The following is a 17,385-nucleotide window of genomic DNA, read 5'->3' as shown; positions in this document are numbered from 1 at the left end:
AGAGTTGAATGAGGAGGAAATTCACCCAGCAACATTCAGGGTAATATGTATAGTTTTGAGACATTAAGAAAATGATTAACCCAATGCATGCACATGGGATCTTTCTGTTCCTAGAGATCTCCACTCTCCAGGAGCCAGCTGCCCACCAACTGCCCTTTTCTGAATACCGACCTTTGTATTTTGTTTGACAAGGTTTGCATTGGGAAATCTATGTGGAAACTCTAAATGGTTCGTGTGAGATATGGCTGACAAGCTATGCCTTAAATTTCTCCATTGTAATTAAAAATTTACAGAGTTTTAATATAGTGGAAAATATTGCTTTCCTCTGCTAAATCGTATACATAGGTTGATGGGAGGGATTCCTATCCTCTGAACCTGGCTCAGTTCTGGGATGATCTGCGTGTGAGACTGAGGACTTTCCTTGGGCTTGGGTGACCCTGGCAGGTCAGGCCTGCTGTTTACTCCTGGTCCAAAGGAACCTGAAAAGCCAGAGGTCCTTCTGGTGTGAATGGAAAGATTTAGATCACCTTAGACATAGAGAATCTGAGAAAATCCTGAACAGACGGAAAACAACCTCTTCGCTGGCACTGGGGCCAGCTGGCGTGCCCACGGCTCCTCAGGGCCACGTCAGATGGCATGGATCCCACTAACGTTGTTGTGGGTCCCTATTGGACACAAGATACTTTCACATAAGTGCTTCGTTCCCTTTCATCCTTCCATCAGCCCTGTGAGGCTGGTATTATCCCTGTGCACAGAGGAGGAGCAGCTCAGCGGTGAACCGCTCGCTCAAGTCATACAGCTGCCACGATGGCCGAACATTCCAGAGCCCCTGCTCAGTCCCGCTCAGCACAAGTTCAGGAAGATGTACCTGAAACTTCTGAAGGGGTTGATAAACCTGCAAAATTTATCCTACATTTTCGAAGCTGACAGACCCTCAGTTAAGCAAAACCATTGCCAGGTTCCAAGCATTTTGAGTTTGAAGTGGGTCAGCTGCTTACAAACTCAAATTCTGTCCTTACATGCTTACAGATAGCCCTCAGCCCCTTAACAGAGTAAAGGGTTCTATTGCCATCAGTGTGGTAACACCATCTGCTTTAATGCAGGGCAGCTGAAATTCCTCTTACTCACTGTTTTCAACATTTAGTGAATTACTACCCCTTTAGTCCAACTCCACACAGTGAGCTCAAAAGCAAGTAAGGCCAGTTCTTGGAGACATCTCTTTGAATCACCTCGTTCCTAGACTGAGGTTAATCTTTTAAGCATGTGTGTGCACATGTGTGCGCGCGTGCGCGCACGCACACACACACACACACACACACACACACACACACACCTTTTTCTTCTTCATGTCCCCAGGCATGTTTTTTTCTGAGCCAGCAGCAGATGCTACAGGAGGGAAAAGACATCGTTCAGCAGGAGGCTCCTTGAACAAGTGGCTGCTTCTGCCCTGGTGCAGCTTCATAGTCCCTTGTTTGTCTGTAGAGATAGGATGGCAACAAGAGCTTATTAGTTGCAGGCATGGGGATGAAGAGTTGACTTTCAACTTTAATCACCTTTGGGTTAATGGGAAGAGAGGCAAGGAGATGCTGAGACACCTGGAGAGCCACAGTGGCTCAGGCAGCTTCAGGGAGCCCTAATCTCATGATCTGGGTTGGGTTCTTGATGGCTGAGTCAGGTGATGGAGAGACTAATAATAATCTTAATAGTTACTATGTGTTAAGTGCTGACTGTGGGATGAGAATTGTGCAAAGTATTTTACATGCATTAACTGAATCCCCATAATAGCCTTAGTGTTAATACGTTAGTCACTCAGTCATGTCCAATTCTCTGCAGCCTCATGGTCTGCAGCCTCCCAGGCTCCTCTGTCCACGGAATTCTCCAGGCAAGAATACTGAAGTGGTTGCCATTCCCTTCTCCAGGGGATTTGCCTGGAAAACTCAGGTTTCCTGCATTGCAGGCAGATCCTTGACTGTCTGAGCAAACAGGGAAGTCCATAATAGCCTTATGGAGGTATTATTATTATTCACATTACACATATGAGAAAATGGAGCCTCAGTGAGATTAAATAACTTGCCCAAGGTCACAGTTAGTAAGTGGGGGTCATTTGAGCACAAGCAGTCTGATTGTGGAATGTATGTGATTGAAGACTAGTCTCATTCCCACCTCTGGCTGAACTTCAGTGGTTATTTTCTAAGGTGAGTGGCATGAGGAAGAGACACTCAGCATGCTCAGTGTTCTCTGCAGGATCAGGTTTACCCAGATCAACAAGCAAGGCATTCGGCTTCTTACCGCTGAGGTCTGCCTTCCTGTTGGGGAAAGTGCCTCCGTAGTAGAATGTCGTGTGGGATTTGTCATGCAGGAGCCAAGAGTGATCGAAGAGGGCATGCCCGAGGGTCCTCCTGGAGGTTTGCTGTGCTTTTTCTTGGTGGTTTTCTTTTGAAGTGTGGATACAATGGTGATTGTCTTTTGACGTGTCCTAGGGAACGACAGATAGGCATTCCTGAAAACAGGTTTTGCAAAGGAACAGAGCCGGTTCCTCTAACAGTCAGACCTTGTGGCTTGACTTGTGATTCCAAGGATGAAATCTTCTTAGCAGCCTGGGAAGAAAAACATGGTTATCGTGGCCAGATCTCTAATGCTCTTTATTACATTCATAAAATGTTTTATTGCTAGTGATAGAAAGAATGACATTTAGCCATGCCTGATGTATACTGCTTTCTTGAAAAAAAATTAAAAATCAAAATGGAGCTCTAGTATCGTTGTCTTTTCTTTTTGGCAGACTTCTTTAACACAGTAAAATATACATAACATAAATGTATCATTTTAATCATTTTTAAGCGTATAGTTCTGTGGCATCAAGTATATTCATGCTAGCATCACTGTTTTTAGCCATCATAAAATGTCTCTTCCCTCCCACTAGGTGGTACTTCTCTTCTCCCCCTTTCCTATCTCATTGGCACATGATCTTCTTGTAAGTCATGTGTGTTTATTCAAGATAGGAGCATGCGTTATCTATGCTTCTCTGTTGTACAGACACACACACACAGGCCTTAGAGTTCAAAAGTTTATTTTTTTCCCTTTGGCTGCACTGAGTTTTAGCTGTGCCATGTGAACTCCTAATTGCAGCGTGTGAGATTTAGTTCCCTGACCAGTGGTTGAACCTTGGACCCCCTGAATTGGGAGCACAGTTTCTTAGCCACTGGAGCACTAAGGAAGTCCCTAAAAAGCATTTTTACATTTTTACTGATTTAATCCTCATAGCAAACTTGAGAGGTGTGTGTGATAACAGCTCTATTTTACATAAGAGGTAATTCAGGCTCAGAGTTAAGTTTCTTAGATATGCTCATCACAGCTAGCAAGATATAGGACTCAAAACAAGGCTTTTCCAACTCTAAGACCAAAAGCCCTTTTTTTCTAGAGATGACTAGAGATGCCTAGATGGAGTGAAGAGTGTAGGGAGGATCTGTGGTTAAGTGAGATTGGAAAACTACAAGTTAAAGTTAAACCAGCTCTTCTACTACAGAACTTCTCAAATGGTCCATGGTCAAATGTGCACTGTGCCTCTCTGGGAGGAGAATGTGGTGCACAGCATTTCCCAATTTTTTTTTCCCATGGAGCATCTGCAGTGCTAGGGTTCTACCAGTTGCACCTTGAAAATCAGGGATCAATAGGCTCAAAGTAGTAACACTTTTCTCTTCTCTGGAGGACCCCAGGAAATTGTGACGGGAGAGAGTATCATCTCCAAAGTCAAGAAGAACAATGACAGAAAATGAAAGTGAAGTCGCTCAGTCATGTCCGGCTCTTTGTGACCCCATGGACTGTAGCCTGCCAGGCTCCTCTGTCCATGGGGATTCTGCAGGCAAGAATCCTGCAGTGGGTTGCCATTTCTTCCTCTAGGGGATCTTCCCGACCCAGGGATTGAACCTGGGTCTCCCACATTGCAGGCAGACTCTTTACCCTCTGAGCCATCAGGGAAAGGGGACCCCCATTAGAAACGGTACCTCTGTCTGGGTTTCATCTTTCTGCCAGGGCTGCTTCTTGAGTGGTGGCAAGCAAGTCCCCTGGATGCCACGGTCCTTGACTACAGAGCCCTGGTCCACTTGTCCACCAGCCCCAGCTTCCCCTTCATCCAGGTCCTGCTGACCTGCAAAGGTGAACAGTGGGTCAACTTTGCAAGCCCAAATACGAGTATGACACTGTTAGCTGCTTACAAACTACCTCCCTTCTTGCTTTTCTGAGCAACAGTGTTGATCAAGGCCCTTGTTCCTCCACTGTCCTGATTTCTGTATTTCTGGTAGTGTCTCTATGGAAGTGGCAGCCAGCTCAGTGGAACAGACTGTTCTGGGAGTCAGGAGCTTAAGGTTGAGTCATTTCTTGGACTCAGTTTCCTCATCGGTAAAATGTGGATACTGATTTCTTGCCCTTGCTTCCCTGCAGAGTTGTCTGGAGCTCAAATAAGATCATGCATGTGACAGCCCTTTGTCAACTGTGAGGGGCTAGGGGATAACCGAGGTGTGATGATGGTGGGATGACCTGCAGCTTTGCTCTGTTGTCACTGAGATGTTCAGTCTGAAGCACTTGATTTCTGGGGCTGTCTACTGGTCGTTTCCTTGTAGAGAAACTCAGACGATCCTCTGCGGTGGGACGGCTGCTTAGCAAGCTGCACTTACCCTGTCTGTGCAACCCCCAGGAAGGATCTGAGTCAACAGATGATTCCAGCACAGTGAACAAATCTTTCGTCGATGGTTTAAAGGGTCCTGCAGCTATTTTCATCACTTACTCAAGGTAGATTTATTGCTGAAATAGTCTGGCAAACCTTCCCTGTTTGGAGCTGCTATAGCAACACCTCAAATCTCTGCTTGTGGCTCTGAGGCATGATGTAGGGTTGTCTTTCAACCAGGGGCTCTGGAAGCCCTCAGGGACTCTGTGTGTGTTGGAGCACTGGACTTCTGGAGGCTCGCGGCCAGCCTCACCGTCCTCCTGTATTCCCCAACCTTCGTCATTCCCTACGTCATCCTTGGTGTCACTGGATCAACAGCCAAGTGCCCACCTATGGGGCACTTCCTCCTTGCAGCTCCCCTTCCTCTGCCCATTGGCTCCTGAAGGCGACCTTGGCTCAGAGCTGATGCTGAGAGTGTTGGTGGAGCAGATGCAGACTCACGCTTAGGTTCGGGGGCTCTGCTCAGTTTAGTGACTCAGGGAGCCCCTCGATCTGCCTGTCCCCAAGAAGCAGCTGCATATAGGATGCAGCATAAAACACATAAAGACATAAAGACCTTCTTATGTGTTTAGAATGATCCTTTGAGGTCAAGCCAGGCTCCAGGGCCACCCTTCCTGGTGAGATGCACTTGGTAGCCTCTACCAGCATTTCTAAGGGTATAGGAAGTGAAACTCTGGGCAAATGGCTGCTGACCTGCTGAATGGTCTTACATGGCAGACTGCTTAACCTGGGGCAGGGTGTTTTGTGTAGGAGGATACAGAGAGGGATTCTTCCTTTTGGCTGTATCCCAGGTGATATTGAATATATGACTCAATCTATGTGAGGGAAACCAAGATTTTTCTCAGCAAATGTCAGCTCTGGCTCATTTGTTTACGCTTAACAGAAACAGGTTAGCAAGCAAGGTATGGGAAGTTTCAGTTTTGAAAGGAGACCACACCATGTGCTCTATCTCAAATACGGGTTCAGATTACTCAAATAGTGTGAATGGGGGTAATAATTTAGAGCTCTTAGACAGCTTTGTACCTATGTCTTCCCCTATGATTTTTTTACAACAACCCAGAGAGGGTGGAATGCAGATAGCATTACTCCCATTTTATAGATAAGCAAATTAAGGATGCATGAAGCGTAAGTAACTTAGCCAACATCACACTGTTGGGAGATCTGAAATTTGTGGCCAGGGCTTTTGCTACTTTCTCCAGTACAGTGTCTGGCAAGGAGAATGAGGCCAAGGGGAGATAAAATTAAAACCTATAAAACCATCAGTCAGGGTTCGAGATATAGTCTGAGCTATTTTTCCTTCTTTACAAGTTGATTTTCGGTCCTTGTGATCATAGGCAATTGGGTGTTACAATTATGTTTAAAAAACACACGGTAGGGATGTCGATAACTAACATTTATTGTGCACTTGCTGTGTGCCAGACTGCATATCCCATTTGGTATGCAAGGTGGGTATGGTCATCTTCATTTTATAAATGAAGAAACTGAGGCCCATACTGTTCACGGGGTTCTTAAGGCAAGAACACATAGCTTTTCTTCCAAAGATCAAGAGTCTTTTAATTTCATGGCTGCAGTTGCCATCTGCACTGATTTTGGAACCCAAGAAAATAAAGTCTGTCACTGTTTCCATTGTTTTCCCATCTATTTGCCATGAAGTGATGGGATTGATGCCATGATCTTAGTTTTTAGAATGGTGAATTTTAAGCCTGCTTTTTCACTCTCCTCTTTCACTTTCATCAAGAGGCTCTTTAGTTCCTCTTTGCTTTCTGCTATAAGGGTGGTGTGATCTGCGTATCTGAGGTTATTGATATTTCTTCTGAGAGTGAAAAAGGCATAATAATCTAAAATCTAAACTCTAGACATGCACTGTCCAATACAGTAGCCACTAGCCACATGTAGCTATTTAGATGTAAATTAATTAAAAGTAAATAAAAATTTAAAACTCATTTTCACAGTCACACTACCTACTTTTCAAGTGCTCAGTAGCCACATGTGGCAGGTGACAACTATATTGGAACTGGACACTATATATATATACATACACACACACGTATATATATATGCAAAACATCCCATCATCACAGAAAGTACTATTGGATGGTGCTGGTCTAGACTAACTCCCTCATTTTATAGGTGAGGACAAGGAAACCAAGACTCTCTAGACCTTATTTTGAAAAACTTCATTTTATGCTGTTAAAAATCCCAATATTTGAGATCTTGTTTGATAAAATCAACATGTACCTTGTCCAAAAGATTTTCCTTGTTGAATCCAAAATGGAGGGAAGACAGGCAGGAGATGGTATTTGAGGGGTACACCTGAAAGGTCCTGTTGTGGTCTGAGATTCTTTGGTACGTTAAGTTGACTGTCCTGAAGCAGCACAGAATCCTTGATGTATCCTGAAGAGTAGGTCAGGAGTTATTGGTAGAAACAATGGTTGTCAGTCTAGAGTCTTGATGGTAACCACAATTTCCCCACTTGCATTAGTCTTAGCTTTGGACATTGTGCATTAAGAAAGACAATTAGAAGATGGAAGAGATTAAAAAATCAGATAGAACCCATAAAGGGTTCTCTAGCCAATGTCTTGGGTGCCTCTGGTTCTGTACCATATACATACTTCTTCCACCCCACCATTCCCAGGAATTGGGTTCCCCTGGTGGAAGGAACATGGCTGTTTCTTTGGGGTTGGGTAAAAGCCTCCTCCTGCCTTAGATGAAATCTCAAGGTTTCTCCTGGATGTACCTGGCTTGCTTCGTAACCCCTGTGATTCTCAATCCATTCTACAAGTATTTATTGAGGCTTACCAATGGTCCCACCTCTCTGCTAGGTAGGAACTATGGCAAGAGGCCCAAGAATGCATGGACACACAGACCTTTCCTTAAACAACACCTTGTAGCCACATGACTTTCACAGAAGGGTCTGAGACATCTTTTGATATTAAGAAGGGCTTTCCCCCTTGAAGATTTTGGGCCTGGGCTATGGGGCAGTGGCCTGCCCTACCCTCTGCAGCACCTAACAATAAACATATCTCTGGTTAAGAGGCTGTTTCTCACAAGCGTTAGACAAATGGAACTGCCTGGAAACGTGGGCCAGCCATGAAGGGTAAACCAATTACTGGGCAAGCCCACAACTCTCATTTTCCTTCAAGTCATCACTTAACTGGGGAGAGAGTTGTTTTCTCTTCTCTCCCAAAGTAAACCTATAAAGCAAGAGAGAGTCAGTCTTCCCCTGGTCCCGTCTGTTTGTTGGTGCTGAAGAGATGGCAACTAGCCAGGCAGGCTTTGGCAGATCCTACTGCTCACCCTTGTCTTCCCCAATAGGTTTGCCAAATGCAATACGGGATGTCCAGTTTAAGTTGAATTTCAGATAAACAACGAATACCATTTTTTAAAAGTAGGAGTATGTACAAATATTGTAAGCTTAACTTTTTCTCTTTTTGGGTTAGTGCCTCCGTGTGTGTGTTTGTGCACATGTGTAGGTGCTAAACTGGCAATTCTAATTCCCAGCCACTGCCTGCTTTCATTTTCAAGCCTTCACAGAGTGCATTGGGGGTGTCTGTTCAGCAGCAGGGTGTCTGTCTAGTGGGTAGTGCTGGAGAGCCACCATCTTCGAGGAGAAAGTCTAACATTTCTACGTCCTAGGGGATCTGAGGTCCCCTCCGAAGGGGAAGCAGTGGTGTTGGGAAGATTGTGGTGTCGGAGATGAGGGCAGGACCTGGCTTCCGGTCTCAGCGCTGCTTTTGGCTGAATGACCTTGGACATATTCCTTTACCCCTGGGGCTCTTTTTCCTTCTCTTGTAAAAGATCAAGATTGAACTGGAGGACATGGAGTCTCTGAGTGGGCAGGCCTGGGAAGCGCGTTTTGCTCCAGATGAAGGGCCTGAGGCTGCGGAGGGGCGCTAGAGGGAAGGCAAGACTTCAGGCTGCCGTCCCTCCGCATATGTAGGAGAGGCGAAAGGTGTGATGGTTGCTTGCAGGCTAACAAGATCGAGCACCTTTAACACAGAATTGGGCCTAAAATTCTGATGTTTCAGACACTCATGGAAAACACACTCTTGCACCAGAATGCGGGGCGGGGCAGCTCAGGGCACACCTCCTCCCACGTCCCCACTGACCTGCACATTGGAGCTTGTATATGGTGCCAGGGGGCCATGTCCGCAAGAGGCCACGGAGGTATCTCTTGGCTGAGTACCCAGGTTGGATCTGCCGCAGGCCCTGGCTTTCTGGTTGGCTTCGGAAGTGAAGGTATGGCTGCCAGGCTCTGTCCTGCTCTCTCTGTGGGGACACCAGTCAGGAAACAGCAGGGCTGCTGAGCCCGGAGCCCCCCAGTGATACAGGCTGGCTAGCACAACCATCCTCATCAGTAATCCGGAGACTCCTGATAGATGCTGCAAGACACCAGAAACGGATGCCACGGCCAACAGACATAAACCAAGAGCCCAAGGAGCAAAGCTCTGAAAGTCCCCTGAGGATTTGCAGTTGGAAGGAGAAGGAGAAATGAGAACTACCAGACCCCATCTTGAGACAGAGCATCAGAAAAGGATAAAGAGCCTCAAAGGAAAACAGAGTATTTAGTTTAGCCTGTGGAAATCGGTACCTTAAAAGTAGCTCTGTACAGCGGTGGGAAAGACAGCTTGACAAGTCAGTGTTAGCATTCTATGTTTGCCATATGAGTAATGGGACAGACAAGCTCTGTCCGTGTTCAAGGGGAGCACTGCATTTTGAAAATATCTGGCTCTGCAGCATTTCATTTCAGCCAGGGAGAAGTTTCTGGGCACCTACCTGCCAAAGCCATCGTGAGTCATCATGGCAGATAAATGTGAATAATAACATCTTACATTTGGCTAGGTAGGGCTTTATATAAATACAAATAACTTTTACCTCGTTACAATCCTTTAAGGTAGATAAGTTAATATCATAACCACTAAGATGAGGCAGAAACTCCCTCAAGCACACAAATAGCAAACATGTGGTACTTGTGTTGATATCTCTTTTCATCCCCCTGGTGCCTGGCAGACATCACCAATCAATCACAGGACTCTTGACTGATGAACTGATTGTGATCTCAGCATCCTTCTCTTTTAAAAACTGAGGCATAACTTATATTTAATAATATGCACAGAGCTTAAATAGTCAATTTAATACAACCTGACAATTCAATTATACACCTTTGTAGCCTCCACACAAAATAAAATATAGAACACTTCCATCAGCCCAGAAAATTCTCTCATGCCACTTTCTAGTCAATGTCTCCATACGTACCAGGTCATCACCATTCTTAGGTGTGGTTAGTAAGATACTGGCCTGAGTTTCTTTTTTTTTTTTTTTGGCCTGAGTTTCTTTGCCATATCCTGGCAAATTTACCAGTGAAGGTTTATAGTTTAACAAAAAAAAGAGAAAGGAAACAAGAAAAATATGGCAATTTAAAACCTGATTGATGGGTGAGAGGAAGGCTTTAGGGTTTGGGTGCTTGCCCTGATACACAGAGCTGTGATTTGCTTGCATTCTGATTAATTCAGGAGATGGAAATGCCACAGAGTGGACACCCACAGCCATTGCTGAGGATTCAAGACCACCAGGGACTTCTCTTTAGCTTAAGAGAGGGCTGGAATGCCAAAGTCCATAAAATGAAGGAATTCCTCTGCTGGGAAGAGGTAAACAGGTATCTAAGGCCTTCATTCATTCATTCATTCATTCACTTATCAAGCAATTCTAATGCCAGGCACTGGAGAAAAAGCAACAAAAAAAGTAGGTCGATAACTGATAAATAAATTCAGTAAAAGGTAAAAGAAAGCATGGCTTATTACTCAATTGACTCTATTTTCTTGAAATTTGTTAATTAAATGAATGCTTGGAATCCAAACACAGAACATCAAGTGGTACTTGATGTCTAGACAGTTTATATGGCAAAAAGAGTTTACTTCAAGTGCTAACAGAGCCTGAAAAATTCAGCTCCACTTGAGGCTTTTTCCAAAGAACATGAAAGGGTTCATGTAGGGAGAGCAGTGAACACAAAATGATTTAAGTTCTTTCACTTACTCCATTTTTTTCATTTGTCATGTAGCAAGAATTTGTTGAGCACCTTCTATGTGCCGGGCACTGTCTTAAGTCCTGTAATATGGAGCCATCATAATAAGGCCTTTTCTGGATAAACTGGAACTTCATTTCCTCCCATAAACCTTTGCTTTCAATGATTCTCTTCTAAATGTGATAAGACCAAGGCTCCTCTGAGATGCTGTGGCCCTGAGCAGACTGCACGATGCACTGTCTGAAGTGGACAAGAGCTCTTGTTTCTCAGCAGTGTGCATTTCTGAAGCTCCTGGTTGGTTCTGGAGCTTTACTGGGCTGCTTGCTCAATGGGTCAGAGATTTAGGAAATTCCTTATCCTGGAATTTGGCACATCTTGGTACATTTTTGCTTCAAGTTTGAAGGCTGATCTTGGCCTCTGTGTTCGTTTCCTGTTGCTGCTGTAATAGATTACCACACATTCGGTGGCTTTATTTTTAAATTATTATTATTTTTTGGCCATGCCACCCAACTTGTAGGATCTTAGTTTCCTGACCAGGGGTTGAACGTAGAGTAGTGGAGTGAAAGCACTGAGTCCTAAGCACTGGACACCAAGGAATTCCCCTTGTAGTGGCTTTAAGCAATACACATTTGTTATTTTACAGTTCTGGAGATCAGAAGTTTGAAATGGGTCCCCCTGGGATAAAATAAAGTTTTACAGAGCTTTCCGGAGGCTCTAGAGAGGAATCTGTTCCTTTGCTCTTCCCAGTTTCTAGAGGCCGCCTGCATTCGTTGGCCTGTGACCCTTTCCTGCATCTTCCAAGCCAGCACCAATGGACTGAGTCCTTCTCATGCTGCCCCCTCTCTGGTTCTCTCTTTTGATTCCTTCTTCCATGTTTAAGGATCCCTGTGAATATACTGGGTCTGTCCAGATAGTCCAGGATAACCTCACTGTTTCAAGCTCATTTGGTTAGTGACCTTAACTTCTCTTTGCATCTAACCTACTTTATTCATAAATTCCAGGGATTGGGATGTGGACATCTTTGGGGGGCCATTATTCTGGCTACCACAGCTTATTTAAGTTTTTTTTTCCTAGTTTTCTGGTTCCAGCTGGTAATTTCTCAAATTATGCCTGTGAAGTTGGTTGATAAAGTTCACATCTCATTGCATAAATTGAAGCACTGCCAAAGGCCTAAGACCTGCTTAGGTTACTGAAAAGCTCACTCAGGGTTAAACCTGTTCATTCATTTCCAACATGTGGAAAAAGTGGCAAAAAGCAGAGTGAATGTATATTATATGGGCAATCTCATAAAAGTTTATTTTATAAATGTATAATCATGGTGGAAACACTGGAAGAAAATAACATTAGAATTTTAATAACAATGGTATTAGAGTGTTGGGCATAAGATTACAGATAGTTTTTTCTTCTCTCTGTTTTAGAGAATCAAAATTTCCATTAAATAGATTATAAATGGAAAATGCCGGGGACCAGCCCCGGCTGATCCAGGGTATTCGAAGGAGAGACGGCGTAGGCGAAGATCAGGAAACAATTGCTTAATTAAATGTTAATTAAGGATATAAAGAGTAATAGAATGAGGATAGCTCAGTGAGGAAATTTAGTGGAGAAAAGCGGTTGAAATAAGGATAGCTCAGTGAGGAAATTCAGTGTAGAAAAGAGGCTGAATAATTCAGCCAGAAGGTAAGAGAAAGAACGACATGGTGAGACCAAGTTTAGGTGAACAAGGCCCGTACTTTATTTTCCAAAGTAGTTTTTATACCTTAAGTTATGCATAGAGGATAATGGGGGAAGGGGTAGAGTCAGGCAGCAAGCCAGGCTTTCTTCCTGCAAACTTAGCATATGCAAAAGTTAGGTGATTTGCATCATCTTCTGGCCCGGAGGCCTGTTAACATTTTAAGACCTTTTCTTCAGAAAACTTATTTTTCTCTAAAGGTGATTGGTCAGGAGCCACCCTCCAAAAGCATTAGATAAAGTTGCATTCCTACAGAGCAAAGGTGTGGTGGGCTATAACAAGAAAAAGAATTAACTCAAGGGTCCCAGGTTACAAACATTAAAGCTACTACTTACACCAATTATATTAATCAATACACTGCCAGGGACACAGCAGGCAAGGGATATGGAAACTTAGCAGCAAACATTGGCCCAACAAGTGAAAATCCCTTCACCAATACAATTTCTAATCAATCTTTTAACTACTCAAAAGAATCTGTGTTTAGACAGTTCAGAACATCTCCTGCCTCTCACAGTTGGGAGGCTCTGAACAATCACATGTGGCCGGAAAAACCTATTCAGGCAGGCTAGAGGATTTCCAAAGGAGTTTGTAGGTTAAACACTGTCACACCCAGGAATTATTAACTGGAACTGTAAGCTAACTTTTTTCAGAGAGGTAGTGGGGGACAGCCCCCCATAAAGTCAGAGGTGTAGGTGAAAGCACAAAGCAGAAAGTAGGCAGACTCTGGTTTTGGGGGTAGATTGCTCGAGAATTTCCAGGGAGACTCCTGAGGCTTGATCCTGCCTTTGCGTATGCCAAGCCTCCTTCCTCATGACCTTTGCCAGGGGCGGAGCTCGCTCCCCGCAGGAAAACATGTTAAAAATTGATGCATTGATATTTTATTGCACCCACCACCCTTACATAGTTTCTGCATGCTTCTCTCTTCCTTCGCCAACATGATCCTGGACCTCTAACTACCGAAGATGACTCTAAAACATGAAAGGAGGCAGAAGGGGTCCAGGAAGGGAGTTCCTGGAATGGGGAAATACACGACAGCAGGAGGGTGGCTGCCAATGGCTCCAGACTTCTTAGCCTTGCCTTGGCTTTGCTAATCAACCCCAGCTTTCAGTTTCTTCTGAAATGAGTGATTAATGTGTACAGAGGGCTCTCTCGCTCTTTTAAAATTAATTAATTCATTCATTGTTTACTGTACTGGGTCTTCCTTGCCGTACGGGCTTTTCTTTAGTTGTGGAAAGTGGGGGCTACTCTTTGTTGCAGTGCTCAGGCTTCTTATTGTGATGGCTTCTCTTGCTGTGGAGCAGGGCTCTAGAGCACAGGCTCAGTGGTTGTGGCGCAGGGGCTCAGATGCTCTGTGGCATGTGGGATCTTCCCAGACCAGGGATGGAACCCACATCTCCTGCATTGGCAGGTGGATTCTTTACCACTGAGCCACCAGGGAAGCCCAGAGGGCTCTCTTATCCACATTCCACTAGGAGTGCGTCCTCTAATGAGGAACTTACTTGGCCCACCGTCTTCTCGGCGGAGTCCAGTGTCCTCTCCTCTGTGTCCTCCGGCCCCATGTGCAGAGGGGTGAGGGGGTTGCCCTTACATCTGGCCCCAGCCCCGCACTGGCTGTCATGGCCATGTTATTCCACTCCTGGCAGGCGAGGGTTTTCAGAAGATAGAAGGAGCCCATATGTGCAATGCTCCCACTTTGCAGATATGGGGTGGCAGGGTGCCAGTGTCCCCAGGAAGACAAGAAACACCCGGATTGCCAACTGCCATCGTAGCACAGAAGGTGGCCAGCCTTTGTGTGCAGAAGTTCACAGAGAGATGAAAAGGGAAGTTCAGATATCCCAGGGCTGGCAGGCAAAGCCATCTGTAACTTGACCCTACCCATTTCTCCAGGTAAGAGCCACACCTGTCTAGTCACTCTGACTTTCCTCTGCCACTCTCCTCTCTGGGCCTTCACTGACCTATGCCCAGAGAGTCTGTCTCCAATTATTTTTACCACAAGACTCAGCTCAAATTCTACCTCCTCCAAGATGTCACTCTAGATTTTCCTAGCAAGGAGCAATCACAGTCTCTACTGTCTTTATACTTTGACTGCATATTAATAAATTGTAGTCTAGATCCTATCCCAGGCTGCCTTGTATCAAGTGTCACGGGGGCGCAAATCTGCCTCCCTGATCACATTGTACACCCACCCCTGCTGGGTAGAGGTTATGGCCTCCCCCCACCACACCCTGGCAACTACTGTGTTCATCTAACAATTATTTGTTGAGAATTTGCCATGTGTCAGGCAATGTTTGAGGCATTATTTAATAACTATTCAAGATGTTAACTCAGAGGAATGGAAATCCCCCAAATATTCCTGTACTTTTCTGCTGACAACTTGTCTCCTCAAGCTGCCCACTCCAGTCAGAAGTCCTTCTCTCCAGAGGAGCAAAGCCCGTTTTCTCCTGCTCTGAGACACAGAGTCCGTGTGCTCTGGCAAAGACCAAGCTTTAGGACAGAGAGTGACCATCATTGTTGTTATACATGTGTAGCAGCCAGACTTGGGGCTGCGAGGTGAGTGCAACCAGAGTCAAGGTGAGGGTGAGGTGGGGAGGGGAGAGGTGTGTGTCCACTAAAGCTGTGCCTGAAAAGACTTCTCAACCCCAGCCTGACTTTCATCAGTCTTGTGTAAACAGTGCCACTTTCAGCCAGCTCTTTCTCTGCAGGTTTAATTTCTGAGAGTCTGTGCAAATGGCTCAGAGGATAAAGCATCTGCCTGCAATGCAGGAGACTCAGGTTCGATCCCTGGGTTGGGAAGATCCCCCTGGAGAAGGAAATGGCAACCCACTCCAGTATTCTTGCTGGAGAATCCCATGGACAGAAGAGCCTGGCAGGCTACAGTCCACGGGGTTGCAAAGAGTCGGAAACGGCTGAGTGACTTCACACTCACTCCCAAATATCTTTGGTAGTCATGTGTTACTGAATATCAGGCCATTAAGAAGGGAATCATAAAGTGGTTTGAATTTTCCCATAGCTGCAGTGTTGTAACAGGGTTTGATTCCTGACCAAACCATTTAGTACCAAAGATTTGACTAGTCATATGCCACAAAAGCAAAGATAAAACAACTAGAATTGAAATCAGAAAATATGAAGCTTCAGTTCCTGTAAGAACTCAGTCTGCTTCAGTTTGAATCTTGGCTCCATCATTTACTAGCTGTCTGGCTTTGGGGAAATTACTTGACCCATCTGTGCCTCAGTCTTTCTGTCAAATAAGGATGATGAAAGTACATACCCTGCATGCAAAAAAAATGAAGTTGAATCCTTACCGTGCACCATATATAAAAATTAACTCAAAGTATAGTTAATATAAGAGCTAAAACTATAAAACTCTTAGGATAAAACTTAGGGGAAAAGCTTCATGACATTGGATTTGGTGATGATTTCTTGGATATGACACCAAAAGAACAGGCAACAGAAGAAAAAGTAGGTAAGTTGGACTTCATGAAAATGTAAAATCTGGAAATTCCCTGGTGGTTCAGTGGTTAAGTCTCCATGGTTCTCTTGCAAGGGGCACGAGTTTGATCCTTGGACAGGGAACTAAGGTCCCACATACCATGTGGCCAAAAAAAGAAAAGAAAATGTAAAACTCTTCTACATCAAAGAACACTATCAGGAGTGAAAAGGCCAACCCACAGAATGGGAGAAATTATTTTCGGGTCATATATTTGATAAGGGATTAATATGCAGAATGTTTAAAGAACACTTACAACTCAAAAACAAAAATCAATCTGATTTTAAAGTGGGCAAAAGACTTGAACAGACATTTTTCCAAAGAAGATATATAAATTGCCAATAAGCATATGAAAAGATGTTCAATATTACGTGTTATTAAGAAATGCAAATCAAAACCACAATGAAATACCACTTCACGAGTTTGAGCTATTATTAAGAGCTATTATTTAAAAAAAAAAAAAACAGAAAATAACAAAGGTTATTGAAGGTTTGGAGAAATTGAAACCCTTGGGCATGGCTAATAAGAATGTCAAATGATGTCGTGGCGGCTATGGAAACCAGTATGGTGGCTCCTCAAAAAACAAAAAAATAGAATTATGTATGATCCAGCACTTCTACTTCCGGGTATATACTCAAAAGAATTATAAGCAGGGAAATCGACAGATATATGTACACCCATGTTTATAGCAGCATTATTCATAATAGCCAAAATGTGAAAGCAAGCTAAGTGTCCATCAACTGATGAACGAATAAACAAATTGTGGTATATACACATAGTGAAGTGCTATTCAGCTTTCAAAAGAAAGGAATAATAATAATCAGAATAATAATTCTGATACCTGCTACAGTATGAACAAACCTTGAAGACATTATGTTAAACAAAATAAACCAATCACAAAATACTAAAAGGATGACTACCATATGATTTTACTCTTATGAGGTACATACAATGGTCAAATTCATAGACACAAAGATTAGAACAATGGAAAATAGGGAATTACTGTTTAATGTGTACGGAGTTTTAGTTTTTCAAGATAAAAAAGTTTTGGAAATGGATGGTGGTGATGGTTGTATAGCAAGGTGAATGTACTTACTGCCACTCAGCTGTACACGTAAATTGATTAAAATGGTAAATGTTATGTTTATCTATATTTTACAACAATAAAAAGTACACATAAAGTTGTTGTGAGGATTAAATGAGATAATTAGTATAAAGTGCTTAGAATGCTGAGGGGTACAATACTATTACTTACGTGTTTGCCTATTAAGTATTAGCTGTTATTATACATGCTGCTGCTGCTGCTGCTAAATCGCTTCAGTTGTGTCGAACTCTGTGCGACCCCATAGACGGCAGCCTATCAGGCTCCACCGTCCCTGGGATTCTCCAGGCAAGAACACTGGAGTGGGTTGCCATTTCCTTCTCCA

At 43.9% G+C, this 17,385-nt stretch overlaps 1 protein-coding gene across 2 annotated transcripts in view; it reads right to left on the bottom strand.

Annotated features, from left to right (window-relative positions):
• The window catches only part of KIAA2012 (KIAA2012 ortholog), a 128,569-nt gene that overhangs the window by 100,929 nt on the left and 10,255 nt on the right, over positions 1-17,385 (bottom strand). For both annotated transcript variants that reach the window (XM_010860985.1, XM_010860984.1), the window contains exons 3-7: positions 8,830-8,989; positions 6,959-7,114; positions 4,002-4,144; positions 2,290-2,476; positions 1,334-1,476 (exon numbers count right to left, since the gene is read on the bottom strand). In XM_010860985.1, coding sequence (XP_010859287.1) covers positions 1,334-1,476; positions 2,290-2,476; positions 4,002-4,144; positions 6,959-7,114; positions 8,830-8,989 — 789 coding nt within the window. The remainder of the gene's footprint in view (positions 1-1,333; positions 1,477-2,289; positions 2,477-4,001; positions 4,145-6,958; positions 7,115-8,829; positions 8,990-17,385) is intronic.

Source organism: Bison bison, unplaced genomic scaffold (assembly GCF_000754665.1).
Source record: "Bison bison bison isolate TAMUID 2011002044 unplaced genomic scaffold, Bison_UMD1.0 scf7180017864471, whole genome shotgun sequence".
Taxonomy (NCBI): Eukaryota; Metazoa; Chordata; class Mammalia; order Artiodactyla; family Bovidae; genus Bison; species Bison bison.
The sequence above is the reverse complement of the archived record's forward strand: the minus strand, read 5'-3'. Positions and strand labels throughout refer to the sequence as shown.